The sequence below is a fragment of the Ostrinia furnacalis genome, unplaced genomic scaffold (genome assembly GCF_004193835.3).
Source record: "Ostrinia furnacalis isolate ACB-3 unplaced genomic scaffold, ASM419383v2 OfSCF1163, whole genome shotgun sequence".
NCBI classification, from domain to species: Eukaryota; Metazoa; Arthropoda; class Insecta; order Lepidoptera; family Crambidae; genus Ostrinia; species Ostrinia furnacalis.
Window position 1 is genome coordinate 138,039 of NW_021131402.1, and position 24,111 is coordinate 162,149.

General features: G+C 38.9%; 3 protein-coding genes across 3 annotated transcripts; 2 read left to right on the plus strand and 1 right to left on the minus strand.

The window, feature by feature from the left end:
- The first annotated feature begins 236 nt into the window (after positions 1-236).
- On the plus strand, positions 237-12,799 carry LOC114351582 (uncharacterized). The gene is made up of 5 exons (XM_028302849.1): positions 237-444; positions 2,667-2,895; positions 10,942-11,015; positions 11,697-11,822; positions 12,641-12,799. The coding sequence occupies exons 1-5, from the start codon at positions 328-330 to the stop codon at positions 12,797-12,799; spliced, it is 705 nt and encodes a 234-aa protein (XP_028158650.1). The 5' UTR covers positions 237-327.
- On the minus strand, positions 4,575-7,492 carry LOC114351596 (uncharacterized). The gene is made up of 3 exons (XM_028302871.1): positions 7,260-7,492; positions 6,942-7,138; positions 4,575-5,859 (listed from the first exon to the last, which is right to left on the minus strand). The coding sequence occupies exons 2-3, from the start codon at positions 7,131-7,133 to the stop codon at positions 4,663-4,665; spliced, it is 1,389 nt and encodes a 462-aa protein (XP_028158672.1). The 5' UTR covers positions 7,134-7,138; positions 7,260-7,492; the 3' UTR covers positions 4,575-4,662.
- Positions 12,800-16,643: 3,844 nt separating the features above from the next.
- Positions 16,644-21,454, plus strand: LOC114351592 (uncharacterized). Its single transcript, XM_028302867.1, has 3 exons — positions 16,644-17,058; positions 19,569-19,728; positions 20,172-21,454. Exons 1-3 carry the CDS (start codon positions 16,839-16,841, stop codon positions 20,620-20,622), a joined length of 831 nt encoding a protein of 276 aa, XP_028158668.1. The 5' UTR covers positions 16,644-16,838; the 3' UTR covers positions 20,623-21,454.
- Positions 21,455-24,111: the final 2,657 nt, after the last annotated feature.

Consider the following 24,111-nt stretch of genomic DNA (forward strand, 5'->3'; position numbering starts at 1 on the left):
TTAAACAAAATACCTTTCTTTATTTTTCTATGCGACATCACACTTCAAATCAATTTCTTTTAAAGTTTTTGTCAAAAGCGGCTTAAAGATTTTTTTCGAACTACCATCCATACTTTTAAAATGTATTTACGGCCATACAGAAATAACTGTAAACCCCTTACCGGGTTTTACATCATTTTTAGGGATGAACTATTTTTGGTAAAATCGCTGTCATTAGTGTCAGTCAAGTTGTCAAAATGTCAACATCAGTCATCTAAATTGTTTTGCGCGTGTTGTTTGTGTGTGCAAAGTCGTACCTAAGAAAATTTAAGGAAAACCTTTGAAAAAATGTATATTTACGATCTGCCGTATGAAATTAGAAGAGAATTGTGTAGATTATTGGACGATGACAATGTTTGGAAGGAACTGGCTGACAATATGAGCTACAAAGCATTTGAAATTAAAGTAAGTGATTTGCACCGTGGGTTTCCCAACCACTTGTTGGGATTACCGAAATGTTGTACGTCCATAGTTATGTGATCACCAGCATTATCGTAATTCAGAAATCCCCATTGATCCAAATTGTCGGTCGTAAACATCGAATAAACCTGTTTTGTTATTCGGGATATGAGGTCAAACTTTCGTGTGTTCAACACTAAAAGGATTGAAATGACTAGAATATCTTAAATTACCATGACTATATAAATTATCTTCTACAATCTGTGTATTGCATAATAGAAATTAGGATACTTTGTTTATGTACTATACTTACACATACAATGATTTTTTAGGGCCATATACTAAACATTACATAAAATATCTCATATAGCTACATGCGAAAAATAAAGTTGGCTGAACACTTATCATTCAACCCCCATAATAATAAAAAAATACACCTAGTATGAACACTGGATTAAAATGACATAATCCATACTAAAATAAATAATGACAACTTAAGCCAGAGTTCAACTAGGTAACTTTTATTAATAAGGGGACAAATGTTTATTTAGTTTCATTCAATTTTACACTTAGGTTGGGTTGCACCACCTAACTTTGACCGTAACTTGAAGGTTATCAGAGCCCTGATTACGGTAATTTTTAACGTCTCAATCCAGACGCGCTTCATCGATTCTGCGATTCGATTGGTCAAAACAGCTGACGTACGCTGTTGAACGACGAATCGAGAAGCGTGTCTGGATTGGAGACGTTAAAAATTACCGTAATCGGGGCTCTGGTGTATTTTGTTTGGAGTTTGATAGTTTTTGACATTTGTCAAAGCCGAAGTAAGATGGTGCAACCCAGCCTTAGTTGTACTATCTTAGGTTCTTGGCAGACCTAAAACTTGTAAATGAACAAATCTCCAAGCCTGCCTCAGTCCCAGCTCAATAAAAACTGTGTAGCTGTGTAATAAAAAGCTGCACACCAAAGAATCATCATTTCAATAATCATTTAAGACTTATTTATACTTACAACTCTTGCTCTTTTGTTGATCTGTATTGTAATATCTTTGATACCAAATAAATATTTTTTCTTTCTTTCAACAATACAGTGTGAGTCACGTTAAAATGTACATATGAAAATAGATGAAACTAGACCTATTTTTATCGACAAAAAAGAGGTCAAAAAATTTTTGAGATTTTTTTTTAATTTTTTATAGAATTTTTTTTCTTCCAATTACTTATTGTAAAGAAAACATAATAACTTTTAAACTAAGCGGTATATCTTGATAAAGTAAAAACAGTAATAATGCTAAATAACAGGCAATACTAAAAAATACATAAAATACACAAATAAGGCCTACAAATAATAAAAAAATTATACTTTTTGAAAAAAATCCGCTTAAAAATTCGTGTTTTTTTGGTTATTTGATAAATTTCTCCAAAAAGTGCCCCTATAACCAGTAGTTTTTATTACTTTGTATTATTCTCTATCGTATTACCTTCGTAAAACGAAAAATCGCATGTCTCTATCCCTATCACAACGTTTGCAATGATCGTTTGAACTAAGCCTCTCCGGGCGCTCCATTCAACGCTTCGTTAACAACAAAACTGAAAATGGCTCTAGATTTGTAATTTTGATAAAAACAAGTTAGATTTCAAATAAAAACAAAAGATTTCGAAGTAAAATAAGAATTTTAGTTAAAATTAAAATTGTCTCTACCTGTAGCGGAGAATAATGTTGTGGCAGGCCTTTGTTCAAACGATCATAGCAAATGTTGTGATAGGGATAGAGACATGCGATTTTTGGTTTTACAAAGATAATACGATAGAAAATAATACAAAGCAATAAAAACCACCGGTTATAGGGGCATTTTTTGGAGAAATTTATAAAATAACAAAAAAAACACGAATTTTTAAGCAGATTTTTTTCAAAAAGTATCATTTTTTATTATTTTTTGGCATTTTTTGTGTATTTTATGTATTTTTTTAGTATCGCTTGTTATTAAGCATTATTACTGTTTTTATTTTATCAGGATATACCGCTTAGTTTAAAAGTTATTACGTTTTCTTTACAATAAGTAATTTGAAGAAAAAAAATTCTATAAAAAATTAAAAAAAAATCTCAAAAATTTTTTGACCCCTTTTTTCTCGATAAAAATAGGTCTAGTTTCATCTATTTTCATATGTACACTTTAACGTGACTCACACTGTATATTATTATTAGCTTATAGTCTTATTTTCATTCAGGAAATAGAACAAATGGCCCACCGCAACGCCAAGTCATCGACGGACCAGCTATTCACAAACTGGGGCCAACTCAACCATAGAGTCGGTGAACTCTTTATTTTACTGTACCGTATGAAGCACATACCAGCTTTACGGGTACTTCTACCGGTGGTGGAGAGTAAATACCATGTTTTGTTGACGAAGATCTGCCCTACCGGAGGACGGGAGAAAGACACATCTGTTATTGAAGGTACGTTGATTGTAGTGGCCAGGATCGCACTGTGACAGAGACAAAAGACCAAGATGAGAGACCGTAACCATTATTTGACTTTAGACAATGTATAAGCCGGGGTTCGAAATTATCAAGATAATTATCGGATAATTATCAACAATATAAAGATACATTCGTCATATTGTTACATAAAAAATTCTGATTGCTAATGTTGTTTTATGTTTGGTTGCTGATTGTTGTCAAGTTATCCATCAGTCCATCACTAGTCGCATAAAGCTTGGAAAATAGACAAATATTTTGACGCTAGATCACTAGTGATCATTGTGGTGTTAAAAAAATAGGTTTTGTAACTATCTATGTTGATTAACGCCTACCATTAGACGCAAGTGCGGAAATACACGTTCGAAAATTTCGAATACAGTCCATTTTCACGAGCGCATTTTTTTTGTTATTATCAACCGATAATTATCCATCTGTTAATAGGCTAGTTGCCTAAAAAAATTTTTTTAGTCCGTAATGTTTAATATCATAAAATATTGGACACATATATTTTTATTTGTCAATCTAACAAATAATTACATAGTTATGGTGCGTTGAAGTTGCGCACGGCGTCACAACGTGCGGCATTTTTAAGCAAGCGTTGACGTCACGGGCCTCTTCTTATGAACTTTGGGGCGCTTTATCTCTTTAAATTTTCATTAGTTTGAAAAAGTGAAAAATACGTGTATTTTTTGATAAGTTACCTGACGGACTAATTAAAACTCTTGCTTTTTGACCCAGGCAACATCCCCATTATCACGATAATTATCATGATAATTATCCTTTCGAACCCTGGTATAAGCGTTAGTTCGGGAGCGAGACAGAGACCTAAGTCAACTAACAGTCGCAGTCTCCCGTCTTGGTCTCGGCGACGCGAACCGCCACCTAGAGGTGACTAATGCCCGTTTTCACCATCAATCCCTAATTTTTAAGTAACCCCTATGGTCACATTTTACAGGAATTTTGTTTACATAGGGGTACACTTAAAAATTGGGGACTGATGGTGAAAACGGGCATAAGGCTAAGAACTCATTTTCACCCGCGCCCGCGTCGGTTGCGGGCCCGCAGCTTCTGTAGAATGCAGATACTTATGTAAAAACTAATGCACAACTCACGACGCGGTTTTCGCCCGCAGCGCGCAGTGGGCGCGGTTGAAATCAGGTCCCGCTCGGCGGGCGACCATTTTGTACCAGTGACTTAGCAGCTTAGATTTAAAATNACGTAGTTACATTAATCAGGTGTTGATTAACAATAGTACTTAAACTACTAATTAAATAAATCATTAATAACGAAAAAAAGTATTCTAAAATTGACATAAAAATATCACGGTATCAAATTATGATTATTAGTTTTAGAATCACAGATGCGCAATTACATTAATCAGTCAATAAACACATTAATGTTATTAAAAGTATCTCTTAAACTACTACTAACAAATAATAACAATTTAAAAAATCTAAAATTATGACAGAATATAATAATTATTACTTTAAAATCACAGAGACGTAGTTATCTAAATTGTTACAAATATAATTATTAGGTATTTAAAAATCACAGATACGTAGTTACATTAATCAGTTGTTGATTAACACTAGCGCTTAAAATATTATCTAGTTAAATAAATCATTAACAACAAAATAATAATTTGTATTTGACACAAAATATAATTGTAAAAAAATATGATTATTACTTCTATAATCTAATTTTCGTACTTTAATCGGTCTTCATTGGTTAATCAAATAATAACTATCGTAAACTTTCTAGAAAATGTCCTACTGTCATTTGGCCATTCAAAAATTCCTTTGTTTTTTCTATAATAAAGTCGTCCCAAAGTAATGACTCCTGTAAACGATTACACTGTTGTGATGCTGACAAATTTTCTACTTGTTTTGAAATCACTTCATAATAGGAGGCGTCGCTGAGCAGTGTGTTTAACAACTCTATGATATTCGGTTGCTTTTTTTTAATCGTTTTATTAAGCTTTTTATGCCACGCCTCAAGCATATTAGTAGTCCGGTGTCTCTCTCCGAATACGCACCAGATTGGAATAAACTCGTCTCGTAGCCACTGACTGAGCATATATTTGCGAAAAAGCTTGCTTTTTCCATCGTCAGGGCTCTGAGCAGCTATGTACCACCAACCGTTAAAAATTTGATTTTGAGGCAAATGAGGCAGTACAGCACACAATGCTACTTGCCTGCGAGTCCTTTTATTCTTAGTTAGCTTTAAATCTGTGCCTTTCTTCCATACAGCTTGTGTGTAATGAAAATAACATCCTTTTCTAATTACAGATGGGAACACAGAAATAATTGCATTTATGGCTGCCATCTCAAAATCTGTTTTAAAAGTTATTGGCTCCCATTGCGGTATTTGGGATTTTATTAAACAAAACAATATCTCATATGTTTCAGTGCTTTTGTCGCTTAGTAGTGCATAAGCAACTGGAATTATATGTGTTGCTTGGGTAGTACTACCAATGTCACAATGTAACGTATAGAGCTGCATAAATGGAATTGGACAGCTTTTGAATGTTCCATCTCCCATAAAATCTTTACCTTGAGACATGATCACTCTGTTTTTTTTAGAAGCAAATACTAATATACGCTTTCCTTCGTATGAGTAGTCTGCCAGTAAAAAATCTAAAAACTTTTCTGGTACTTTCACTTCTGCCAAATCTTTAAACGCAATTTTCTCCATTTGCACCGAAACATTTCTCGATCTGTATAACGTATTTTTGATACTTTTGAGTGGCGGAATTTTTTTTATCAAGTCCAAGCCTGCGTCTTTGAACTTTGCTACTGAAGCATTATATACTGAAGATACTGTTGGAAATTCAGCTGAAGATAACTCTATCTTGCATTTATTTAAATTATTATCTAATTCATTCTTGGCGAAATCTGGTAAGCATGTGTGTTGTTTCTCTCCCACGATATAATTTTTGCCCTAAAACAAAGAAAAGTCGTCGTTTACAAAACCTTTAGCAATGTTGCACATATTATATTACTAGCTACCCGCCCGCGGCTTATCGGCTTGGAATTTTGTCTGTCACAGAAAACCTTTACTGCGCGCGTCCCTGTTTCAAAAACCGGGATAAAAACTATTCTATGTCCTTTCCCGGAACTCAAACTATCTCTGTGCCAAATTTTATCAAAATCGGTTCAGAAGTTTAGGCGTGAAAGCAAGACAGACTGAGTTACTTTCACATTTATAATATTAGTATAGATATTAGTACAGAAGTATAGATAAAATAAGTATTCCACAGATAATTATAATACTAGTACAGACTGATGTATACAAACATTTTAAAGTTCTTATTAAAAAACGTTTGGGAATCACTATAGATATCGAAAAATTTTTGTACTGAATCTGTTTAATGATTATGACAAAATACTAAATTAACGCCACTGATTGTCGTTTCAATAAAGTGAATCTAGTAAAAACAGGTAAGTATTATTAACACTGATCGGAATAGGTAGAGCTAAAAGTCCAGTCGCCGAGCACGTAGAATTTCGTAGAATTTCGTCCAATGACCTCAAGCCACCCATCCTTATCCGCTCGCACGTAATTATATATTGCTGCCGCGACTGTGCGACGGGCGACCGCAGTGAGTGTGCGAGCACGACAGCAATATAATTACGCACGAGCGATAAGGATGGGTAGCTTAGGGTCATTGGATGAAACTCTTCGTGCTCGGCGACCAGACTACACTCGTATTTAGGTTCTTTAACGTCAAATGTTAATATTCCGGGTTATTAACGAATTTAATTAGTTTTATCACTAAGTATAAAAAACGATTTATATAGGCCAATAAGTCGCACGTAAATCGTCAGCAACACGTTGCCAAACGCGCGACGTTGCCGCCTTGTTGAAACGCGTGATAATCGCAGCATTATGGAAACAAACGAAAACTTACACAAGTACTTACTCCCTAAACATTTGTGGCAAGTACCTATTCCGATTTATGCATAATACAAAAGGTCTTAACGGTTAGTTAAACGTTATAATAGTACATAATGTATACTTACGTTTAAAGTTATTTTTCCGCAACATTTTTGTTTTTTTCGATTAATGCATTCCCACGCGATCGTTCCGTTTTTATATGTTTCTTTTAAACTATATTGGTGCCCACTACGTAAAAGAACAGTACCACCGTTTCGTTTTATAAAGGTTAAAGATGGTGGACCTTTAGAACAACTTGGGATGTCTTCATCTGTCATTATTCCTGGAACACAATAATTACCAACTCACTCATGTGCACTGAACAACTTCTCACATCCTACACTAATTAAAAATCAATAACAGTAAATACAAGTACAAAACACCAATGATTTTTGTTTACTTACCGACAACAAAAAAACACTACTAGCTTTGACCGCGTGCGCTCGAGACTGACTGACGTCACCCACTAGCATTTGTGTAGCGTACAGAATTAAGACGCGCCGCGCCCCACCAATTTTTTGTCGAGGGAGGGAAGCGCGGGGTGCGGGCCGCGGAAGAATGGTGGGGCGCGTCTTCGTGGATGGAACGATCTATACACGTTGCTTCCTAATCTTACTTTTATTCTGAAGATTTTTTTGAACAGTCACTGTTAGGTAATTAAAACTGACTTTTATTTACAATTTTTATTTTTTATTTTATTAAGAGCGTTTACGCCGTTTGGCGCAAAAACAGTACTTTTTCAACCCGTTACAATCATTGACCAGTTACATTACAAATATGTTATAGGCATAAATAATTAGGCAATTTCGTCGTCTAAATAGTTAGTTGAGAAAATATTTCGATTAGTATCGTATTTAAGAATTCTATCAAGATAAGTCTATACAGGTTTTCAAATTTCCACTTTAGCGTCAGTTTACAAGCTGATTTTTTTATAAAAATACTGTGAAAACGATATAACAAACATTTATATCTTAGTATAGGTCCTTAGGCAAATAGTGAGTTGAGAAAATTCTTAGATTTAAGCATTTTGATGGGGCAGAGGGCGTCCACAACAGTCCTCCATCTAGTTCGGTCTTGAGCTTCTCGCTTGATCTCGCTCCAGGTTTTGCCGATCCTCTTCGCCTCGTCCGCTACAGTGCGCCGCCAAGTTTGCCTGGGTCGACCACGTTTGCGTTTTCCTTGGGGATTCCAATCCAGAGCCTGCTTAGGGATGTGATCGGGGTCCCTTCGGAGAGTGTGGCCGATCCAGTTCCACTTGCGGCGCTTGATCTGCTGGTCGATCGGAATTTCGTGGCAGCGTTCCAATAGCTCGACGTTGGAGATTTTCTCGGGCCAGTATATGCCGAGAATTCGGCGAAGGCAGCGGTTGATGAAGACCTGCAGCTGGTGCGAGATAACCTTGGTGACCTTCGACGTTTCACACCCATAAAGCAGAATGGATTTAACGTTGGACCCGAATATTTTGATCTTGACCCTTCGGGTCAATTTCCGTGACTGCCATATGGGGCGAAGTTGTGCGAAAGTAGCTCTGGCCTTGGCAATGCGCGAAGTGATGTCCTCTTCAGTACCTCCAGTTTCTGACACGACGCTCCCGAGGTAGGTGAAATTGTGGACTCGTGCTACATCCTCTGCACCAATCCGTAATGGCGTGCAATTTCTCACATCAGATCGCATCTCTTGGGTCTTCCGGCAGTTAATTTTGAGCCTTGTGATACCCGCTTCTCGATGTAGGTCATCAAGTTTGGACTGCATATCGTGATGCGTGTGGCTCAGCAAACAGAGGTCATCGGCATAATCTAAGTCTTCTAAGACTCCGGTTATACCCCACTCTATTTCACGCCGTTGGTCTTGATATGCGCGATTCACGACTCCATCCAAGACAACCAGAAAGAGAAGGGGCGAAAACCATTTAAAAGCCTAGTTCTAAACTTCATTTCATTAAAGGAAAGGGTTTTACCCCAAAAATGTGTCTGTAGAAGAATCCAGGGTCACTTCTTCAAAAAATAGGTAGTTACGCTTGAGCCGACTTTTATGACTATAAAACTGTTAAGTTGGGATTAATCGCTATCCATCTGTTAAAGAGGACACGTGTGATCATTATTTGGTGTTATAACCATAAAAATTGGTCTAGTTGATCCCAGAGGTGAGTCCAAAGTGAGGTCTTTTTTCAAGTCACATTTATTGTATATCGCGTTTATGTTACCCGTTTATTAAGAATATAATGTGTTTTTCTTTAAGGATATTTATTGGGCTTTCAAATAACACCAATATTGTTAGGGCACCATGACTGTATCAGTAGAAACGAGTTTTCCTGTAAAACGTAGGTGGGCCGATTTTTGTGATGACCAGTATAGTTAAATTTTCGCTATTCAATCACACACTCACGATTGCAGCCGAAATTGAATTGATCTGCCCCCTAGACAAGTGGCAAAATCTGACATTCTATTCGGACGGATTCGATTTTCCAAAAGTGTGACTAGTCTATTCTACTAATAGACCCACTGATCGCGTTCGAAGCACCTGTGCGGCACTATAATCGTCACGACATGCAACGAGACAATGGGCCAACTATCCGGCCGCCGGATATCCGGCTATCCGGCCTAGCAGCTGGCCGGATATCCGGTATCCGGTATCCGGCCAAACAACTATCCGTTTCATCTCTAATTATCAACCGATTATCCATCTGTTATTATCACGATAATTATCATGATAATTATCCTTTCGAACCCTGGTATAAGCGTTAGTTCGGGAGCGAGACAGAGACCTAAGTCAGCTTACAGTCGCAGTCTCCCGTCTTGGTCTCGGCGACGCGAACCGCCACCTAGAGGTGACTAATGCCCGTTTTCGCCATCAATTCCTACTTTTTAAGTGACCCCTATGGTAACAAATTACAGGAATTTTGTTGTCATAGAGGTCACTTAAAAATTAGGGACTGATGGTGAAAACGGGCATAAGGCTAAGAACTCATGGCGCGATTTTCACCCGCGCCCGCGGCGATTGCGGGCCCGCAGCTTCTGTAGAATGCAGATACTGATGTAAAAACTAATGCACAACTCACGACGCGGTTTTTGCCCACGCGAAAACTGCCCGATCGGCGGGCGACCATTTTGTACCAGTGACTTAGCTCACCATGAGCCAAGAACTCACGAGTTTTGAAATAAAACCGCAATTCCACAACCGACGCGGGCGCTGCTGGTGAAAATCGCGCCGTGAGTTCTTAGCCTAAGTGAGAAATAAGCCATCATAGCCCAAAGGTGAAGTGGTCGGACTGGCCGACTCGAGATCCGAGGAACGCGGGTTCGAATCCCACCGCCACTTGACTATTATGGTGAGCCCATTCGTAACACAAGCTTATTTAGCACACGAGGGGCTAACGGGACTATTAGTAACTAGCTTTCCGCCCGCGGCTTCGCCCGCGTGGAATTTTGTCTGTCACAGAAAAACTTTATCGCGCGCGTCCCTGTTTCAAAAACCGGGATAAAAAATATCCTATGTTCTTTCCCGGGACTCAAACTATCTCTATGCCAAATTTCATCAAAATCGGTTGCGAGGTTTAAGCGGGAAAGCGTAACAGACAGACAGACAGACAGAGTTACTTTCGCATTTATAATATTATTATAGTTGGGAAGTTGGGATTTGTGCAATACAAATTGCTAATAATCTTTAAAAAAATAAGCAAACGTCGGGCTTCCCTACCCCATTTGGGTAGTTTGGGGATGGGCGTTCGCGCTAAGTTTGCCTGTCCGTGGAATGCACGTCCCCTCCCAGCCGCGATTAAACGCAATTAGTTAGTGATTAAACGCAATTAATGTGTCTTATTTTACGCAAATACACAATTTTTATCAGTAACAATAAATAAAAAATATTTTAAATAAATAGTTTGTTACAGTTAAAGACGCTTTACTTCGAATGACGTCATATCGCCAGTGGCAAACTTAAAGCGAACGGATAGTAGGCCAAATCTCTTTTCTGTCTGGGAAATCAGAGAAGGTTATTCCACTGCAGTGAAGACAAAATGACCTATGATGTATCATCATGAAAAAAAGACAAGAGCAAAAAGTAATTGCTATTCATTTTTGTTTCCAGATAATCACAACAAAAAGCAAAAGGTTCACACAGAAGACTCTCTGATACCAATACCAGTGAAGCTGATTGAACAGGTAAAATCTTAATTATCTTTTAAGGTGATTCTCCATAGGTTGTCTGGAAGAGATCGCTGCACAGCGATAAGACCGCCTATTGTGCCTTTCCGTGTGTTTCTTTTTTGTTCTTATTCAATGTTTGTTCTTGTGCAAAAAAGAGTATTTATTATTATTATTCTGGACAAAGATCTCAAACTACAAGGATTGTTATTTATTTTCTATCAGCTCTATCACTTTTCCTTTAGGACCCACATTAAAATCGAAAAACCTTACCTCTATTTACCTATTGAGGATATTTTTTACTATAGCCTAAGCCCCATAATATCTTTTCTTCATCTATCTACATTATTGACTAGATTATTCTATGAGTAGCCTAAGTTTTGATATTAAATCACAGGCTTGATACACTTGAGTTAGAATAGAGGTCGGAAATGTGTTTCATAGTTAACAAGCCTTTTTAAACACATACAACTTGGATTGACTTTATCCAGCAGTATGGGCAAAACTTTGTTTCACCTTTTATTTACTCAGTAACTTGCAAACCAAGCATGCAATTACACACGAAACAATTTTTCCCAGAAATATCAATACCAACACAAATTCGTGACGATTTTCTTCAAAGTACGTCATAAAAGAACATTAATTTACTCGATACTCTTAAGGTGACTCATGTTTTATTAATACTTTTCCTTGTTTTAGGGTGTACCTCTACCGACTTCCAGCGGGGGTCTCGTCGACTCGCCTACAGACGATGACTTCGATATTAGTAAGGTACTGGCGCAACCTATTTTTATCCGACCTCAACAAAAGGAGATTCTCAATTCGGTTGGTTTTTTTATGTACGTACTTACATTTGGTTCCATAATAATCTATACTTATAATAAATCTGTAGAAAGGTCAATTCTGTACATGAAATATATTTTCAAAATAACTATCAGGGGGTGACTAGTGATCGATACTGATGCCAAAAATGCAATCAGTAAAATTTTTGTCTGTCTGTCTGTCTGTATGTTCCTTATAGCACGTTCNAATATTGGGTTCTTTAATTTCATCAAAGCACACGCGTTGCTTTTATTCGCTAAGGCACGTGCATTTTCTGTTACATTGCAGTGTCCTGCTTCAATCGCTATTGGGCTGCGGAGGCAGCTGCCGGTAATTGTGGCGAATCACCGCAGTTCACTTCCTCTTGCCGAGTTCCACACCGATAAACACACAGGAGCCCCTGAGATAAATTATTTTATAGCAGATGAAACGAGAAGAATTTATCAAAGTAAAGGTACTTTGTAATATTCATATCACATCATTTTCATTTTAAAAAGCCAACGTAAGCGTACACCTCACAAAGCATTAATAAAATAGCTACCTCCCTACTTATTTTCTTTAAATGTTTGTTTTGAAAAATATTAATGACAGTTATGAGATGGAAGATTGAAGCCAATTGCCAGCAGTGAAGAGCTGCTGCGCGCCGAGACTAGTGGAGAGCCAATTAAAAAGCCCATTTGTATTCAATCAGGCGGCGCGGGGGAGCGGGCGAGGGCGGGCGGGAGCGACCGAAATTCAAATCTGCCAATCCAGGGATGAACGCGTCGCTCGTAAAAATGATGCCAATTTACGATAAAAACTTGATTCCGTGCATTCCGCAGGAAATCTGCGAGATCGCATCATGTCAGTTTTACTGCCACCCCCGCCGCCATCCCGCCACCCGGCCGGAGTCGACTTCCTTTATGGAAGTGCGAATTTATGGCCCAACTTTCATGAAAGCTTTTCTGAAACTTACGCATAGACCACCTGTGTCTTCCTGAGGCATCGCTGGGGGCGGGCGCACAGTGGTCCCGATTTAATAAAACATGGACATTGATGCTAGAGGCACGAAAATTTTTTTGATGGTTACTGCTATGATAACTAATACGGCAAAAAAATATTACAATCCTACGACGTCTATTTCGTAGTAAAAAAAAATATATACATATTTTTTGTATGGAAGAAATTACGTTTCTGTCAATTTTTCGAAATTCTTTAACGATGTCAAAATGCCGATCACACATGTTATAAAACAAGTGATTCTGAGTATTTCATGCGAAGATACTTGTCACTTATCTCTGCGTACTTTTGAGTTATCGAGGGTTGAAAAATCGATTTTTTTATATTAAATATTTCCACGAAAAATTGCCAGAATTACAATATGGTGTATAAGGGACACTTTTGATGACACATAACAACGACTCGCACTCGCGCGCGCTCGTATGCATCAACTTTTATTAAAATAAAATAAAAATTAAGGGAAATACGTTGTATGTATAGGTCCGCTGGCCGTCAAAAAGTAGCTTATACGAGAGGTTGCCCAATTTACAATATGTCCATCATTGATAACTCACACAAATATCGTCTCTCTCTGAAGGATAACAAGTTTTTTTTTTGTTTCCAGAAGCTCTTGATAGGATGGAAGCCCATAAATACTCTCTGAAGCGAGAATGAATCTCAAATTGCGATATTGCCATTTTGACAAATTACATGATGTAACTAGCGCTAACGTTTATCTTTAGGTAGACACAGTTTTAAGTTAAAAGATTGTCTACTATTTCACACTGTTCTTCGTTTTGGAACAGTTCTTTGATTATAGGTAGTCGCTAATTTCGTTTTGTTAGACTCTTTCAGTTTAGCACATAAAGCGTAAACTAATTCCTCCTCAGAATGATCTAAAAGTGTTAGAGAGCGTCCTCTTCTTCTGCAGAAGAAGAATTTTGCATAAATCTTCAAAAGGTTTTTTATTTATACTAAAAGTCGATGTTGCACATCTACTTCTGCAGTCTCATCAACTGGAGCGTCTTCCTCAGTATTAACGTTGTCTATGCGTTGTGTTAACTCGGTAAAAAACATTGTTTAAATCTATATTTTTACAATTCGGCCAGACAATTTCAGAGTCTAGCCAATGGGAATTCTGGTGCAAAAATGTCTTTTGGGCTCTGCTGGAAGCAGACCATAATTATCTTCTTTCATATATTTCTTGTAAAATTACGACTTAATGATTTGATAATTACTCAAATCTTCGGAAGACAATTCAATGCCAATACGTTCGTCATTTTAGTCTGAAATGGTCTGGCCGAAATGTAAAAATATAGATTTCAAAAATGTTTTTTTACCGAGTTAACACAACGCATAGACAACGTTAACACCGAGGAAGATGCTCCAGTTGATGAGACTGCGGAAGTAGATGTGCAACCATCGACTTCTGGTATTAAATAAAAAACCTTTTGAAGATTTATGCAAAATTCTTCTTCTGCAGAAGAAGAGGCGCTCTCTAACACTTTTAGATCATTCTGAGGAGGAATTAGTTTACGCTTAATGTGCTAAACCGAAAGAGTCTAACAAAACGAAATTAGCGACTACCTATAATCAAAGAACTGTTCCAAAACGAAAAACAGTGTGAAATAGTAGACAATCTTTTAACTTAAAACTGTGTCTACCTGAAGATAAACGTTAGCGCTAGTTACATCATGTAATTTGTCAAAATGGCAATATCGCAATTTGAGATTCATTCTCGCTTCAGAGAGTATTTATGGGCTTCCATCCTATCAAGAGCTTCTGGAAACAAAAAAAAAACTTGTTATCCTTCAGAGAGAGACGATATTTGTGTGAGTTATCAATGATGGACATATTGTAAATTGGGCAACCTCTCGTATAAGCTACTTTTTGACGGCCAGCGGACCTATACATACAACGTTGTATTAAGTATTTCCCTTAATTTTTTATTTTATTTTATTAAAAGCTGATGCATACGAGCGCGCACGAGTGCGAGTCGTTGTTATGTGTCATCAAAGGTGTCCCTTATACACCATATTGTAATTTTGGCAATTTTTCGTGGAAATATTTAATATAAAAAAATCGATTTTTCAACCCTCGATAACTCAAAAGTACGCAGAGATAAGTGACAAGTATCTTCGCATGAAATACTCAGAATCACTTGTTTTATAACATGTGTGATCGGCATCTTGACATCGTTTAAGAATTTCGAAAAATTGACAGAAACGTAATTTCTTCCATACAAAAAATATGTATATATTTTTTTTTACTACGAAATAGACGTCGTAGGATTGTAATATTTTTTTGCCTTATTAGTTATCATAGCAGTAACCATCAAAAAAAATTTCGTGCCTCTAGCATCAATGTCCATGTTTTATTAAATCGGGACCACCGTGGGGCGGGGAGTAGGGGGTGGCGGGAGCTAATTTAAGACGTGATTGGCGCTAATCGCTGCCTCGCATGCCGCTGGACTCTAACATCACACTGATTATTATTTGATTCTGATATTAGCTCGTAAAGGATAACGTATTATGATGATGTATCATAATAGTAGCGCCGTAAGCATTTCTTCTTGGTGCACCTTTTATAAAAACAATTAATATAGTTCTGCGAGGAATCGGGGTAAGTAAACGAGTAAAGTAAAATTTTCCTAACCAGATTTGTAATTCATTCAGTCATTATGGTCATTTATTTAGTATCCTCTTTGAGATCATGAATAGGTATCTCTAATTTACCAGAGGCAAATTGAAGATTTAGCCTCCACTCTCTCCATCCTGACGTTTTTGGGAGTGACCTACCAGTGGCTACCAGTTGGCATTTGGCAACGGTGATTAGGCTGAATCGCTCCACCGCGCTCAGCATTATTACTTCGGCAATTGATGAGCTAATAATTCAACAAGCGCTTATGAAACACGTCGCCGGTTTGACGTTATTGAACATAAACATCCAGTCTTGGAACAATACAGCCATCCAATATGCCGCGGGGTAGAAACGAGGGGCGAGGGTTAACTACAGTTTTACTGTTTCATAAGACCGGCCGTTCACTCCGCGCAGTAAAAAAGAATTGCACTCAAATCCTAGGCTTTACCGTTTGTTTGCTATCGCGCGAGATATTTTAGTGCCCGCGTCTTGAAACACGCACAAACGGTTTCCTATCCATTGCTTCTTATGAAGCCGTACCAGTAGTCATGTCCAGGGTGGAGCCGTAAACGGACTCAAGACAATGCGAAGTCGCAGTTTGACAGGCGACATGTCATGTTATCGGGGACTCGTGTTACGTCACCGGCCCGTAAAAGCCGAATAAGCAAACATACTAAACGGGCCTCCGGAACATTACATTCGCAGTGTAATGCAATAACTACGAGTATTTCGGTTTTGGCGGTAGTAACATTGCAAGTAAAGAAGCCGATTGAGCTATGGCGTTTACTTCATTGGAATGGGCGTTGCATTTTATAACCGGTACTTATTACCTCTTGGTAACCACAGCTGAATTATTCAGTAATTGTGGAGTGTCATCCGTTTCTTGATACATTTATACCCGTTTTCACCATCAATCCCTAATTTTTAAATGACCCTTAAGAAAACAAAATTCCTGTTAGATAGAGGTCACTTAAAAATTAAGGATTGATGGTGAAAACGGGCTAATGCCCGTTGCCTAATGGCACCTAATAGAAGAAAACCAAAACGTTAGCATAATTTGCTAGCCATTAAGATTCATAGCGGCCGCGGCTATCGGCAGCAAGCTTTGTTTACAGGCCAGCGCTGTCCGAGATACGCCGCTCGAAATAAAACGTGAAAACGCGGCCCGAATCGATAGCGGACGAAGCGAGGAATTTATAAAAGTGGCCGGGAGCGGGCGGGCATCTGCGCTCTTGCTTTTGTGCACGCGTCTCGGCCGCGCCGCTCCGGCGGGCGGGCGGCCGGCGCGTGCGAGCGAGACGGCGTTTGCGAGCTTGCTTCCCGCTGCGCGTGTCTGTCTGCCGCCATGCGCGCCGCCGTGTTTGCTCCGCGACCTCGCGGCGGTATGACGTGCGCTTATTTATGTTGGCGATAAGTCCGCCGGCGATGGCGTCTTCGGTGGCGGACGAGGCGGCGCCCGTGGGCCGCATGGTGGACTCCAGCCAGTCGGAGGACCGCAAGATGATCCGGCTGGTCCGCGAGCGGCCGCTGCTGTACGCGCGCAACAACATGCCCGTGGCCAGCGTGTACTCGCGCGTCAAGGGCCTGTGGCGCGAGGTGGCCGACCAGATGGGCTGGAGCGGTGAGTCATTCTGAATCTTAAGTCTATACAAATACGGAATAATTCATTCCGAGGACTGTAGCCGCAACGTTCCATGACGTAGATTTCGTATCGCTCTTAGGTATGACTGCATAGATGTTATATTTGCAGAGCCTGTACCGAATAATTAATTAAACACGTGCTGTTGAGCATTTACATAGCTATTATGATGTTATTAATAGTTATTATATGAATCTCTCAGTCCTCTGTTTAATTTTTATGACGTGTGCTAGGTATGTAGAGCGTAAACAAGTTCGATTCTCGCATTGTTCGCGGCAGAATGTTTACAGTTAATCTGGTTTTGGTACGTGGTAGGTACCTACCTATCTGTGGTAGTATCTATTGTACCTACCAACTACTTAGGATTGATGAGCCTGCTCAGTCAGTGTATTTCATATTCTGGTTTTCACTGCTATACTATAAGTTACTCGCAAAAAGTAGCTGTACATATTTGAGTAATATTTTAGTATAATGTTGCTATCGTGCGCTGTACACCTACTCGTAATACCTTTATCGTCACACAATGACTGTTATCAGCCGACTTAAGGCGATAGTGACGATGATTTGTCTTTTGTCTTGCTCTCTGGAGTCGCTGTCGCTGTTGGGGGTACCATTACCAATTACCAAACCAACTGCTTAATTGATTAAGTAACAAAGCGTGGCGTGGTCTTTTTTAAAATTTATCTAGAATGTTCTCTTATAACCGTGTGATTTAATAAAGAAACAAAGAAAGAAGAATTCAGGTTGTACCTAAATCCTAAATCGCTTCGCTTTGGAGTTTTTCTATATGTTAGTTATTAAATATTGTAATTTACTCCGTGAAGCTATGTCTAAATTATTAAAATTGCCACGAATGTTACTTTGTCTAGGGGCTCATTTATTCTGCTGATAATATTTACCACGAGAGCGAGGCTCACAGTGAACAAAAAATAAAAAAAAACTATGCAGATAAACAAAGACCTACTTACTTATTTTTTGCATTCAGATATTTTTAGACTAGTACATAGTCTCTTTAAATAAAAATGTTACCAAACTTCTTTTTATTCTTTAAAAGTATAAATAAAATAGATTTTAAAGCGCTTAAGATTTTATTTATTTAATCAAAAAAGTTTTCCAATTGTTAAAATAACAAGAGCCATTTTTACGGTTCATTTCGTTCGTTCGTTCGTTCGTTTCAGCCAAATGACGTCCACTGCTGGACAAGGGCCCCCTCCAAGGTTTTCCACAATGCACGGTCCTGCGCTGCCTGCATCCAGGCTCTTCCCGCGAACTTTACCAGATCCCGGTTCATTTATTTAACAGTAAATCCTTCCTCTTTATCCTACATTTACCGACTCCAAAAAATCAATCATAACTTTCCAAATAGGTAAATAAATAATGAAATTTATTTTCCTACTTTTAATGTGCAGTTTTAATCTATTTGTTGTAGATCCCCTGTAAGTACGAAGCCCTATCAAAGACAAGTTAATAACTGTAAAGTCGCAGACAAATATAGAGTTTCATCAAATGCATTTTTGGATATTTTTTATTTATTTATTTAAAAAGATCACCATTAAGTTTTTTATATGTAGAACTACGATAAAAAGTTTAGTTCGTAGCGTAGTTTGACCGTTACGTTACTACGAACATTATTTGTAAGTATAACGGTCCTTAAATATGAACAGTGTATATATTTTTAACCTTACACCCATAATAATGGCGGTAGCGAAACGACCAAGACACTTAATATTTTGATTGAGATGTAGAGTTTCTGAAATTAGGGCTTGTAGAGTTTGGGCGAGTAGTTAGAAGTTGGTCTCTACATGATATCTGCGGATACGAAGTATTATTATGGACTCGTCTTGGCAGCATTTATAAAAAAAAACTGATTCCAAAAATGTAACATAATTATTTTTTTAGGACAAATAAATACATGATATTTTTGGAGTCAGCTTTTTAGAATTACGATTAATGATCAGTTTGCTGTTACATATTAATTTCTTTATTGAAATTGATGTACCAGCAACACATACCGATATGTTTAACAAGCAAATATGTAATCATGACAAGATAAAAAGATAGGTATGTCCCTACGATTTGTAGCAAAAATCATGTGTAGCAGTAGGGCTGCCAGATGGTCGGAACTTGGCGGGATTTTCCTGAAACTTTGCATATCCTCTCTCCGGACAAAAAAAAAGTCTCTCGAAAAATAACTTCAATTAATTTAGGGATTTCAAATAGTATTTTTCTCCCGACAATAGGGTCGAACCAATCTGGCACCCTGACTCTACCTACCTCGAAGACGTTACACGTTTCGTCGACTCCAGGTTTCGGGAAGCGCCCGGACGCAGGCAGGCGTTGATCCTGTGAATCCCCTTTTTGGTTGAACCAAACGAACGAAAATACTAAAATTATGCTAGGTATTAGAGTTAGAGTTGCTGTTCATATATAATTATATATTATTTGTTGTTTTAACCTGTAATTGGTGGTAAATACAAGTCTGCACTCTGCAGTGATGGACGTGCGGCGCAAGTGGTCCCACGTGCGCAACTCGTACTCGCGGCACCTGCGCAACGAGATCCACGGCGCGCGCACCGGCCGCGGCCGCCGCGTGTCGCGCTGGTACCTGGCCGACGAGCTGGACTTCCTGCGCGAGCACATGGCCACCGACCTGTGAGTACCGACCGAGCGCCTTCACCACACTCACCACTTCAGGGTCACTGTAGCTGGCCGAACTGGCAGTAATCCTGCGCCACTCATGACACTTGCACCTCTCCGCGACTCTTGCGGCTAATTCGCACTGAAATTTACACTGTAAACCCGTAAACTTGTTTATTTCTCTCTGTTTTAATCTATGTCTTACCTGCTTGTATACCTTTCTTGCAAATAAAAAGTTTTCTATTCTATTCTATTCTATTCTATTCTATTCTATTCTATTCTATTCTATTCTAAAAAGAAGACTAACCACACTTAGGTGCACCACTATACGTTTCAGATAGACCTACATTAGTGCATTATTAAATCAATAAGTAACTGTCCATGATACATGCCGTGACAACCTACAAGTGAGAAAACAGTTGTTGAGGTTTCACAATTCTTTCTTTGTTCTTCCACAGACGAATGTCACCTACCTTCCCATACTCTGCATCGCTTCTCGAAATAGAAGGGATAAAGTCGCCTCAGCAGGAGCCGGTGGAGACCAAGCCCTTCATCAACAACCCCTGGCTGAGCATCCCCTCGACCTTCGAGCCCAAGGCCGAGCCGCCCTCCAACGACGACAGCTGCAGCTCGACGTTCGAGGCCGACGAGAACTCCTCCTTTTTCCAGTTCTTCCGCGGCATTCACAACGACTACCAGGAGCTCTCCGCCCGGCGGCAGCGCATCTACAAGAAAAAGTGTTTGGACTTTTTGTTGGAGCTTCTGGACGAGCAGGATTCGACGCAGTCGCCGCTGTACCAGAGCGGAGCCATCAACCTGTCCAACTCGTCTCACGCCAGCGACGACGAGCGCGAGCACAAGGTCTGCGTCGTGGAGCACCTCGTGGAGCTGCCGCCCGCCTCCGACTGACTGTGATACTGTACACGGCGCACGGGTGTGCGCAGCGCATGAGCGGAATTGAGACAATTCCGTATCTACTAGTTGTACTTAGATACGATAAGTATATATTGTAGTTATATCTAGCTATAAAGAGATAATAATTAATAATCTTCTGACAGACTCACTAAAGGAGAACAAAAATGATTGTGTTGTCATAACTTGGAGATCAGATTATGAAAAAATAATAATATTTTTAAGTATTTAAACATAACTTGCAAGACCCAGGTAAGGTATTTTCCCTTCATATAAAACGTAATCCTAATAAGCATACATAATAAAAACGTATCACTTACAAAACAGGTTCCAAACGTTGAACATTTTCATGTCAAGGCTGGATCGCGATAACAGCGCCAAGGTCAGGGCGTTGCTAACTCGTTCCGGATTATAACAATACGATTCATGCTGGAGAGTAAAACGCATCACTGCGCACAATGAAAATAATAACATGGTACACCTACGATCACAAATTCATTTTTATTTGCTGATGATCACCAAGATGCTGATGATCATTAAATAATATTACAACCATGCCTATGCCAATGATTGTTAAATCACTTTAAATAGACATTTCTAGTAGTGGAAGTTTCAAGTGCCACAATAAACTGCAATGGGTGGGATAGGTGGGTAATTGAAGTTCCGGGAAAATGTTATCGTTATATCATAATATGCAATTATTTCATGTTAATTGTGACTGTTACTATGTAGGTATTTGCCGTTAGAAATTCAAACAATACCTTATACCTACTATTTTTTATTCTGTGACAATACCTACAATAAGAGCTATTGTAAATTATTATAATAATAGTTATTAAAAATAAATAAGTAAAAGACGGACGGAAATCTTGTTTTTCAATTTATTATTTAGATTTACTTATAATATCATGTAGGTAGTTATTTTGCGTATGTGACATTATGTGTAGATAAAATAAGTAGTTAAAACTCTAGTCAATATTTTAACCTCTACTAAATTATATTGAAGTCTCTGAAGGTTTAAATACAGAGGTGCAATGCAACTATAATGCTTATAGGTAAAAGAATTAAAATTAAAAAACACTTATTAAGATCAAAATACATTAACTAATATTATGTATATGTTACGGTTAATGTGATAAATGTGAAAATTATGAATAATCGCCGGTTATTATGAATAATTATTATGAATAACCGTAACATATATACCAAATCATAGCGCATGTTTCGTTACCGTTACACATAAGCGCGGCCGACATTGCCCGGGCGGCCGGGCGGAGGCCGCCCGCCCTGTGGCTGCTCTTTGGGCGGCTCTGTACGTTGATAAATCACAAAATAATGAATCCGACAACTATTACCATACTATTTATTTAAATATATTCATTAATTGATTTTATGTTATACTTGTACTTAAAATACTGCCTGTGACTTCGCTCAAGCCAGTCGCGCAATTGTAGGTAACTGTTATTCATACGTTCATAAAAGTAGAGTTACATTTCCATTGGATCACATGAATGTATTTCAGGTAGGTAGGTATGTAGAGTCTCTTGTAGTTCGTCTAGTCCTAATCATTGACTATTGTTCATTGATTTAGTAGTTCTTTCGAATGCAGAACTAGTAGTGGTGCTATCAGAGAAGCGTTACAAGTAACTTATTTAACACTTTTCGGATTCCGGGCTGGGTTGGAAAGTTAGCGTCGGAAACTCAGTGTCGCCCCCTGGCGAGGACGCTCCGACCAGTCTGCAACAACTCACAACGAACAGATCTTCGGAAAGTTTCCGCCAATGCCAGTAGTTTCGTTTTGTAACTCACTTTACTAACAGGATTTACAATGTCTGTCAACACCAAGCAAATAAATCAATTTTAATATTGTAAGTAGCGTAAGTAGATTAGCAAACATGTAGGATCAAACCCTCTGCAATCTGCATGCAAATAAAATACTTTGTATTATCTAACAACACTGTCGTTAGATTGATATCACTCGGAGCCTCCTCAGGACCGCGGGAAAGGAATGTCGAAGATTTCAGGAAAGCGCCCAACGCAGAGTTTGACGACGCTCAAATTAATTTATCGAGGGCGAGCGGCGCCGGGGCACAACATAGTCGAGCTAAATTGAAACGTGACGTCATTCGCCTGTTTAAAGAATCCATTGTCCGAAGACCTTTTTGTCCCTCGGGACGCCCAAACTCACTTATTCCGGCAAAATGCCTACTCGCTTACCATACCGGGATTGGCAGAACTTCCGCTAACCAATTTTGAGTCTCGCCGTTCAAAGATAAGGTCGGTTTTCGTCCCCGTCTCCAAGGGAAATATGTTAAAGCGATAATAATGGAGACGAGGCGCGGGAGGAGGGTGGCCCGATAAATCAAATAGAAGCCTTTCCAATAGTATCTTCAAATGAGACGAGTCCCTGATTTTGCATGTTTCGTGTAAATGGGTCGGACGCCTGACGGCGAGGGAGGCTGCCGATTAGATCAGAACTAGTGTCCCAATTTACACCTTAGAGACACACACCTTAGCCTTAGGGGATAGGCTAGGTCCGTAGGTCGTGAATCATATTTATTTGTTAGGTATGTATCGGGAGTCCTGTACCGATTCGTTCGGGACAGTTCTAGTTTCTCTATTCTTGATTCGGTTCCTTGGCAATGAATCTACCCATTACGGGAATATAGAGGCTTCACTCACCACGCCATAATCGGGACGTCCCGAACTCTTCACCCTAATGCAGAAACAACAAAGTAGAGTACTGCTTCCGGTGTTACATACACCGCCGATTGGCGCGCCTCACGTACGAGCCATTGACGAGGCGAGCCGATATCTCCAGCCTCCAGCCGACACATTGACGCTTTGGAGCAGCGAGGACGAGGAGCGACGGCGCAGATTGCCTCTCAGACGAGTGATTTGAGCCCGAGTGTCTCCCTCCGAGTAATGACGCACATTGCCGAAAAGATTGAACTTCGTGATTTGTGCTGATGACAAAGACCGACAAAGGAAATCTTTTTTGACGAACCTGAGATTCTTCGTTCTGCATTTTGTTTACATGACTGATATTACAATTGTTTTTGCGAGAGAGATAATGTCACGTTGCTGTACATTTGCTACAATGACGTAGCTTGAGGTGTTTTGTTTTAATATTTGTGCGTTTTAACTACAAAAACCTTATAATTAATCCATTAAAAATTGCACATAAATCATTGAATAAACGAATGTAGAGTCACAGATAATATAATACTAGTGTAGAGTCAAGTTACGCGTCTGTGTATTTGGTTTAAAAAGTGAGTGAGCATAACTAAAAAATAATAAAAAGTAGGTAGGTACACCTACCGATTGCGATGAGAAAGGTATTCTTGATGTCACCCGTCATTTTATTTTCCTCCCTAACCCTCCCGGCCGCTATTTCTGTCTGCACCCACGTGTGCTCGTAGTTACTTTGAAGTGATATCTTCATGTTTTCTCCAATTTTAGCGATTCTAATTGACAGTGACAGAC